The sequence below is a fragment of the Physella acuta genome, unplaced genomic scaffold (assembly GCF_028476545.2).
Source record: "Physella acuta isolate Inbredline_101_S28 unplaced genomic scaffold, ASM2847654v3 ptg001058l, whole genome shotgun sequence".
Lineage (NCBI taxonomy): Eukaryota > Metazoa > Mollusca > Gastropoda > Physidae > Physella > Physella acuta.
In genome coordinates, this window is record NW_026732575.1 from 1,072,882 (window position 1) to 1,083,193 (window position 10,312).

At 37.4% G+C, this 10,312-nt stretch overlaps 1 protein-coding gene across 3 annotated transcripts in view; it reads right to left on the minus strand.

Moving 5' to 3' along the window:
• Positions 1 to 10,023, minus strand: part of LOC131955185 (aquaporin-5) — a 64,103-nt gene extending 54,080 nt beyond the window's left edge. For all 3 annotated transcript variants that reach the window (XM_059319198.1, XM_059319199.1, XM_059319200.1), the window contains exons 1-2: positions 9,875 to 10,023; positions 1,784 to 2,084 (exon numbers count right to left, since the gene is read on the minus strand). In XM_059319198.1, coding sequence (XP_059175181.1) covers positions 1,784 to 2,008 — 225 coding nt within the window. In that variant the 5' untranslated portion in view covers positions 2,009 to 2,084; positions 9,875 to 10,023. The remainder of the gene's footprint in view (positions 1 to 1,783; positions 2,085 to 9,874) is intronic.
• Positions 10,024 to 10,312: the final 289 nt, after the last annotated feature.

Genomic DNA, 10,312 nt, shown 5'->3' on the forward strand with positions numbered 1-10,312 from the left:
CTCTTATAAGCGTTATGCAATATATGTATTTATGTACAGTATTAATAATTATATACATACGCATATATATAAAAATATAAACATATACATGAATATGAATATGAATATATATATATATATATATATATATATATATATATATATATATATATATATATATATATATATATATATATATATATATATATATATATATATATATATATATATATATATATATATATATATAAATACATAGGCCTACATATACATACATAAATATACACTCACACGCACACGCACACACACACACACATATATATATATATATATATATATGTGTGTGTGTGTGTGTGTGTGTGTGTATGTGTGTGTGTGTGTGTGTAAAACGTGGAATAATGTGTACCCTTCTTGCCATTGCAAATCGCTGTGATAATTAATGTAAGATGTGTTTAAACCACCAGTCCCCCGAGTGTGGGTGTGATAAGCTGTTGCTGGTGTTGTGTTTACTGTTGTTAGCGTAGTCACGTGAGTTTAAATTTAGATCGGGAGGGGAGATAACAGATAAACGATAAGAACGGCGAGGAAAACAAAACAACGAAGTAAAATATGTCAGTCTAACACTACGTTATGTTAACACGTCTCTATGTTAGGTATGAACTGGTAATGCTAAGAATTTCATACATTTCTTTAAGTGAACTATCGGTCTTGAAAGCGGGAAGTAACCTAACCCGTGAGTCAACTCGATTCTATACGACCCCCGCCCCTGATTTCGTTTCTATACGAACTCTCCCCCGCCCCCACACAAAACAAACACACATCAGCATGAGTCAACTTAGTTCAGTAGGTCTTGGAAACATTATTTCATATCTAAGGAGACCTCTAATTACTCTGTATCCACACCCCTGAGTCAACTCAGCTGGAAATAGTTCCTTGCAGGGTTTCAGACATTCAGCTTTAGGCGGAGGAGTGCACTTTTAATTTCCGTAGATTATAATAATTCTTAAACTGTTTTGTGAAATTTTAAAAAGCTTAGTTTGTCGACGAGTGGGTGGGCTGTGAAGTGCCCCAGAAGGAGGGTGGGTTGGGGGGGGCTCTGCATAATTGGTCGTCCATACATGCCGCCACAATTCTGTAAAAATGGTTGTCACTCCCCTACCCTTTCTCGACATAGTCATACGTTGGACACAAAACGTAATCACAATTTATTTTTATGACAAAGCAATAACTTTCTAAAACAGTATCTGAGGGTTGTCAACATGAAGTGAACTGGTAGGTTTTTTAAAACATTCCACAAACATAGTTTTTTAAATTAGCTAAATAGCTAACTAAAGTAAATTTCAGGTTAAAATCCAGTCCTAAGGTGATTTCTTGATCGGATCATGTATAGACCTACAAAGATTTTTTTTTTTTGAAATCTACTTTCTTTTAATGTGGCGATATAGTAAAATGGTATAAAGTTTGGTTCGGACTAGTCACTGTAGGACGTCCCTGAGTCCACACAGCTCTGATGGGTACCTGACCTATGTTGGGGAAAATAAAAACGGCTAGGCACACTGCTCACCACACCATCCTTCATATGCCGATGTCATTAAACAAGTGAACTCAACTTCATCTATTCAGTGGAATGCTTTATCCACCGGGGGACGTTAAAGATGTACATTTTTTAATTTTTCTTCAAATCAATTTCCTGATTGGAATTTAAACACACAAATTTAATTTGAGATGAACGTACACATTTCTTGTTCAATCGACCTCCCCCCCCCCTCCCTCCCCCCCCCCCCAAAATATGTGACCCCCTTACCTTAACCAGGTAGACGGGATCAGATGAATTGGTCGGGTTGATAGCGATGGCCGAGGCACAGCCCAGGAAGACGAACAGAATCTGCGCCAGGAACTCGGCAAACACCGCTCTCCAGAGCTCGAGGGTCTTGAGCTCCGCGATGTCGATCAGCTTCCCAGAGTGTTTCGGCTTGCCGAATCTGATGGACTCTAGCTTGTTGGCGATGTGGATGTAGAGTGCTTCCATGGTGGTTGATTGCTAATTAGGTAATTAGTCTAAAACCTGCAGGTCTTGATTACACACAGGAAGTTCGATGTTTAGCCTGTTAATTAAAAACAAATTAATTAGTCCAGACTTAATGAATAATTATATTTAGATCGAATAGAAAACAAAAAAATGCGTTCATATTTGAAGAATGGAACGATGTGGTTGGATGGTAGAGCACACGACAGCTAAACCGAAAGTCTCTAGTTCAGATCCCGGACTCGAGTATATGGTACGTCATTTAGTCCAAAAGATCTCTGATGGGTATCTGACTCACATTAGGAAAAACTAAAGCGGCTGAGCATTAAACTGATCACACAATTCGGAGGTCGCCGAAACAGGTGAACTCTACTTTATCTGCATTATTGACCGTCATGTTCAAAGGTGTCACTTTTAGTGTTGTATTTTTTCGTCTTTTTTTTTTTTTTTTTTTTTTGTATAAAATTTCAAATCTCGATCTGTGACCATCATCACAAAGAAATAATCAGACAGCTTTATAGGGCTGGTAAGTAGGTCACCAACCAGTTCTACGGCTCAATAAAACCTGCATGAGCCATAGAACTGTTTATTGACCTATTTTCCAGCCCTATATGAAAAAGTCATTGTGGAGATAAACTCTACTCGATCTGCCCAGTGTGTCTTGGGCACAGGCAAAAACAAGATGATGATGAAAATGGAAGAATACAAAGTCAATACATAAGTATAACCAACTGCAAAGTAATAAAACCAAAGGGAACTATAGTTTTGATCAGTTTAAAAGTAAAAAAACAACATGCCAGTGCAGTCTGTTATCTGATAGGTTATGTAACTTTAAGTACGCCAGCTTAAATATGATCTTATCAACAAGGTGGCCGACTAGTGTCTTAAGCCGCAAATCCAAGCATATCCACTTCATAAGACAACTTCAATGGATACGTGCTATAAAACATAAACCGTTGAAGGACGTTGGTTTCAGAGTAGTGCATACATATGTGGTTGTCATAGAAACAGACAAGATTTCTGTCAAAGTTCTGTTCTACAAATTGGACGTCGTGGCCTAGCGTTAGAGCGTTAGACTGCTAACGCAAATGCCTCGAGTTTCGAATCCTGGTTTAACTCATTAGAAAGTCCCTGAGTCCACCCAGTTCTGATGGGTACTTAAATGATGTTAGGGAAAGTAAAGCCAGCTGGGCATAGTGCTGACTACAGTATCTCTGTATATGCCGAGGTCTCTGAAGCAGGTGAACTCTACTTCACTTGCCCTCTAGACCATCGAGTTTGAAAGGGATCTACTTTTTTCTGATTTTTTTTTCTTCTGTTGTACATGTTACACTAAATATACCACTGACAGACATACACGTTGAAGCTGAGTACAAGTAAAATTCCCTTTCGAACCTAACGGCCCATGGGATTGATAAAATAGGGTGGGTAAAATAAGTTAAATTATTTCAGTTTTCAACTTAGGTAGCTAGCAAATATTTCAACTGTGATGATCAGCGTTGCAACCCCGACAGAATTCATCATTTGGACGACATATCTCTAAAACATAACTCACTAGTTGTATACATCATACTCAGTTTTAATTACTCAGTTTCTAACACCCACCTAATTAATTATACGCATGTTTTAAACATGGATGGCCATCTGCTATAAACTTAACTGTGGAGTCTATAATACGGTAAAGTATTGATTTTGATGATGCACTTAATTTATGATGTTAATTAACTATTTGATGCGAAGGAGACAGGTGTATTGGAAATAATCTACTGATATAGGGGTTACACTACCAAATTAGAAAACGACTTACTACTAAAATGTGTTCACCTTTTAGACATTTGAATGGGCGTTTTAGACATGTAATGGGATGGTGTGGCCCAGGGTTAGAACGCTAAACTGCTAACCGAAAGTCTCGAGTTCGAAATCCCGGTTTAAGTTACTAGAACGTCCCTGAGTCCACCAAGTTCTGATGGGTACCTAACTCATGTTAGGGAAAGTAAAGGCGTAAAGCTGACCGACCATCCTTTCATATGACGAGGTCACAGAAACAGGTGAACTCTACTTCACTTGCCGAATGGACCGTCAATCACCCGCCATTTTGCTTGTTTCTAACACCCTTATAACATTTTCCCGTTCGCGCCCAAAACACTTGCTGCAGATCAAGTAAAGTTCATCGGTTTCAATTGAGGAATAGTGTTTGTCAGCACTATGCCCAGCCGCTCTTGTCTCCTCAACAAGAGTCAGGTACCCATTAGAGCTGGGTAGACTCTGAAATATCCCGTTTGTCGATGTTATATCCTAAATCGGTGTTGTATAAGACAATGCCAGCCTTCAAGAAAATGTTTCTTTTTACACACTAAATTTTTAGTAAGCAATTACAAGAATTATTTTGTCTAAGCCTAGCCATAACAGTTACTAAAACTATATCCATAAGCGAAATCTAAGGCATTCTCTAATACAGGGTACGGCTAATCGATTAATCCACAGCACAAAAAAAGTATTTCCGGCATATACGAAATTCCCTGAACTCCAACAAACAACGACCAACACACTTTTTTGTTTCTATCACTGTGACCTTATTCGCCCCTCCCACCATATAGAGCGCTGTGTTTGCATACTCTAATGTCCGGTGTCTTAAGCATAGGTAAATCTTGAACAGGTGGTAGGGCTAAAGGGAGATGGGCGGGGGGGGGGGGGGTCGAAAGAGGAGTGGGGGGATTTCAATTTTTGATTGGATCATCGGCCTAAAAAATTTGCTTATTTTTCCAACCTAAATATGTTCGTAATTTTTCTAAATTTTATCAATATTTTATTTTTTATTTTAATAGGCCCAAGTAACCTCGCTTTAATGAGGTTAATTTTTAAGGATCCGATAATCAATAATTATTTTATGACATAATTAACCGATACACCAACGTGCGGTAGGTACGTTATTGCATGAGAAATAAAAAGACACATAACATTTCGAAAACTCTACACATGACAAGTGCTGATCCCTGTAGAAAATATAATTAATAAATCACTACACATTTAGGTACCACTCTTAAAATATGTTTTTTTTATAACATCATTTTAGTAAAATTCATGTGTAATGTGTAATTCAGTTAAAACGAAATCAAAGACTTATAATACGTTTAGAAAAATGTGTGTAATGCAAATGTTATAAAGTATTTATATAAATTCTTTCAAGCAGAAAACAGCATGGTTTGTAAAATCTACGCATTGTTATAAATCTTTAAAATAGTTTTAAAAGCGCATATATTTTTTTAAGCTCAGAAATTATTTATTAATCCGATGACAGTAGGCCTATATGTAAATTATATTTTGGGATGGCAACATGCTCAAATCCAGGATGATCCTATACACCCTCACATGACGTCTGAATACAATAAAAAAATGTCTATCTTTATGAGATGAGGTAAATAGACCCGAACAGCACCAAGCGATACTTTTTTTAATTCATGCAATAAAGCTAGAATCATAAGGTCCGTGTGTCAGGTGAAGTAGAGTTCACTTGTTTCAGTGACCCTCCCCCGGCATTTTTTGGGATACTGTTTTCAGTACTAGGAACTACTGATGTCTTACAGACAAGCGAAGTAGAGTTCACCTGTTTCAGTGACCCCCCCCCCTGGCATTTGTAGGGATACTGTTTTCAGTACCGGGACCTACGGACGTCCGCCCGGGATCCGAACTCCAGACTTTCAGATTAGAAGATAAACGCTCTACCGTACGAGCATGCGGTCTCTTCAACATTAGTTCAAATGCCACAATAATCGTATGGGTTCAAAACAGTGTTTCTTTCAGACTTTTTTCACCGGGGGGGGGGGGGGCTTGTAAAAGGATATATTTCTATATTTTATTTCGTTCGGGGGTAGTAGACGTTCTTCATGGGGTATCAGCCTCCACTACCACCCCCACCCATCCCCCCAAAGGTAAGCCTGGAAGAAACTCGTGTTAAGAAACGTATCAGCCGTTGACGCTACTAAATTTATTACGCCACTGTAAGAATAGTTTATTAATCTGTTTAAAGAGAGATACAATTTTTTTCATGTTTACCCAGTATACAACGACCAGCCTCAGCTATAAGCCAATGTAAGTTTGGTGTGAGATATTTGTTTAGAGTTGAATCTTTTGTTTTGATAAACAAAATGTTCATATAATTTTAAACATATCGGAATGATGGCACTGCTATTGTCAACAATGATTAACCTACTACATTGCAGTTAGTTGTGTGTCGGTCATTTCGTCCGATGTTGTGTTTTGATGAACACAATGTACAGATTATGTTTAATATATTTGAATTTCAGCACTGCTGGTGTGAAGATTTATCTTCTTCGCAGAGGCGTAGCGAGGGGGGGGGGGGGCGGGGGTGCGGACCGCAACGGGTGAAACCATTTAGGGGGGTGACAACAAGACAAAAAATAGCAAAATATAAAGAGAAAATTGATAATTCCACTTAATTAAGTGATTAATTCGAATGATAAAAAGTGATTTAAGATGTGCAAATCGAAAGTTTGAGGGAGGTGGTGCAAATGGAAAGTTTGAGGGGAGGGTGCAAATCGAAAATTGAAAGTTTGTCCCCGGGATGGGTCGCTACGCCTCTGGATGGTGATACCATAAAGTGCCGCACCGGGTGACACCCGACCTTGCTACGCCACTGCTTCTTCGTTCTTAATTTTTAGTGCTGGAAGGGATCGAGCCTTATCTGCCAGTGGGTTTGAACTGGAGACTTTTTTTCGAATGTATCAACCATGAACTTTTGCCGACTCGACCACCTCCATCACAATTAAGTATTCGTGTCAACTGGTTATGCGCCATTGAGGCCATTGACTCCGATTTCAGCCTGCTTTTCTTTTTGAATTTGCTTCCATAGCCTTTGTCCAACCAAGAACAAACTACAAGACAGCAGTTGTTGGATTTTGAGGTTGTCTCTCCTAGAAGAGTGGCTGTCCCCAGCTAACGAGCCTCATCTGCCCGAGGGTTCGAATTCGAGACTTTTCGGTTTAGCAACCAAGAGCTTTACCGACACGACCACTCCGACCACCAAACAGTTATCGATTAAGTCTATAATCAGTTAGTAGAGTTCACTTCGGCATATGAAGGGACAACATGGTCAGCATTATGTCCAGCCGCCTTTACTATCCCTAACGTGAGTTAGGTACCCATCAGAGCTGGGTGGTCTCAGGGACGTTGTACTGACTTGAACCCGGATTCGAACTCGAGACTTTCGGGTTAGCCGTCCCGAATTTTAATTAATATATATTTAATTAATTAATGAGCTACACTTGAAAAAATAACTGAGCTGGGGTAAATTTAGAAGCTGCACATTAAAAAAAAAATTGAGCAACATGCTTATGGGTCATCCATTTATGACTTACATTCAGGAGGGGGAGGAGGGGTCCGAAAAAAATCGACTTTTGTGGACGCGTGTAAACTGGGGGGGGGGGGGGCGGGTCGGGTCGGGTCCATGTTGATGTCCGCATGCTGAGTTTAATAACGTATTGTGTACCTAATAACTTAATATTTAACTTAAAATGTTTCGATAATGTTTATTATCAGACCTAAATATTAAGAGTAGAATTTAAAAAATCCGAAAATGTGGTGGACGTCATAAATGGATGACCCCCTTATAGTTATACTGTAATAAGTTAAGTAAATCAACGAAGAATCTAAACGTAATTGTAAACTAAACCACAACCTTTTAGGTCATACCATCAAGTTGATCATAGATTATACTGACCACTGACATATACGTGATAAAATACAACTGACTTTTTTGTATGAAACATAAACAACGTATCCTCACTCATAGTAAAAATCCTTTTGTTTTTAAACGCGTACGTTAAAGAAGTGGACACAAAAAACTCGAAATATTTGAGGTCACATCGTGTAGAAATGTAAGGTGTAAAATGTGTAAGACACATAAGCGTTTGTTGAGGGAGTTCTTCGTTCGCTGTTTAAACAATGCGACGGGATTTGTTTCGTTGCCGTACACGCCAAGGAGACGAGTTAAAGTTTTTAAGTTGTAAAGGTTAGGTATAATCCTTCAACTGTTTGATACGACACTTGCGGGGGGAAAGATAGTATTTGCTTACAACTTTTGGACATAGGTAGGGAAAAATGTTTGTTTACAAAAAAAAATTGGTGTTTAGTACTTTTAATTTTTCTTTTTACAGTCCTACATGATTTTAAAGAAATGTAGGTAAATTTAAATTATATAATAATTAAATCATTCTTATTTAGCTGCGTATCAAGAAAATGTTTATTAATTAATTTGGTTTTAATTGTATAATGAAGCTCATTTTTTACAACAAACTTATTTACAAATATGAAAGAAATGTTAAAGCAAATAAAGCTATAACAAACTATAATAATTATTTACTATTTTAAAAAGAATACTTTATTACTAATAACTAAAATACTAATTATTCTTTAAATAAATGATTGTTTATATTTCCGTTAGAAAGTTAGGTTATAACTCGGCATTCAGACCGCTTAAAATGTTTTAAAGGGAGGGTTTTTTTTTTAAGATTTGGGATGTCGTAAGTGTTTTGCTGGTGGATAAACATTTAAGCTAAGGCAATGGCGTCTGTTGAGATGGGTAATAGAAATGCAGATAGAATTTGATGAGTCTTACAATTAATTATAATCGGCTTAACGACCGGTAATAATTAACAATTAGCTGGAGCCGGTGGTTTGTAAAGACGTGGTTGAGTGGATAGAGAACAGGAATTTTAACCCGAAAATCTCGAGTTCGGTTCTGGAGATCGTTAACTCAGCTCTGATGGGTACCTGACTTTTTGGATAAATAGAATGCGGCCTGACACAGTGTGGACCACACAATCCTTAAACATACCATGGTCTAAGAAACGCTGTTACTCTACTTCTTCTACACTGTATACATTTTTGTCCGAAAATACTACTTAACTTTATAATGTTTTCCATAAAAGCTCAACTTTTATTTATTTTAAATACTATAACTGACTTCTTGTCTTTGCGCTTTGAAGAACTTTTGCATTAAAAATTATTTTTAAATAAACATCATCATAGGTATAGTTTTTGCTTACAGTAAAGTTAGAGACACTCGGCAGTAAAGAAAATTCAAACTCCCCTTTTAGAAGTAAAGACGTATATGTCAGATGGAGTTCTTGTTTCTAAACCTCGACATTCGCAGGGGTGAAGTAGTCACCACTATGTCCAGCCGCTTTTATTTTCGCTCAACGTTAGTCAGTATGGGACGGCGTGACTTAAGCGGTAGAGCGCTATACTACTATCCGAAAGTCTAGAGTTCGAATCTGGGTCCAAATCAGTAGAACGTCCCTAAGTCCACCTAGCTCTGATGGGTACCTAGCTCATGTTAGGGAAAGTAAAGGCGGCTGGACAAAGTGCTGACCACACCTTCCCTTCATATGCCGAGATCAAAGAATATATGAACTTCAACAATAGGTCGCTACGTCTAAAGAGGAATTTTTACTTTTTTAACGTGAGTCAGGTACCCATTAGAGCTGGGTGAACTCAGGGAAGTCCTACAGGCTTCAGTCCAGATTCTATTATTAGACTCGTGACAGGTTTTAATAGATATGTACCATTAATATTACTATTACTGCTTTATTATATATATATATATATATATATATATATATATATATATATATATATATATATATATATATATATATATATATATATACATATATACATACATCTATATAGATATATATATATATATATATATACATATATAGATACACACACATGCATATATATATATATATATATATATATATATATATATATATATATATATATATATATATATATATATATATATATATATATATGTCTATATTCTATCAACGAAGAATAACATACAGGCTGATGGTAATCCGTGGCACAATCCCAGAGCCACTCTCAGCACAAAAGCTCCCTGGACTAGCCGTCACAGCATGTATTCCCTGCTGTGTGCACGTTGTCTTTTATTTACAACAATTTTTTTCTTCTTCTATAAATTATAAGTAAAAAAAAACAAGTGACAGAAATGCTCTCGTCTGCTAATCGGGACCACGTGATAGGCTCTTACCACGACGCGCATGTGGCAGGCGCAGCTCGGCGCGTGAAAAAACTTTTGACCAATCAGACGCGGGCTTTTTGTGTGTGGTGGTCTGGGCTACTGATAGCCTCGAATAGCGAGCGGGAAGAGAAAAATAACATATTGTGTTATATTGTTAGCGCATACGTAAAAAAATAATGTGAAATGCGGCATACGCGTAAGATAACATGCTTTTGAAGAAAATGTTTTTACAATTGTAG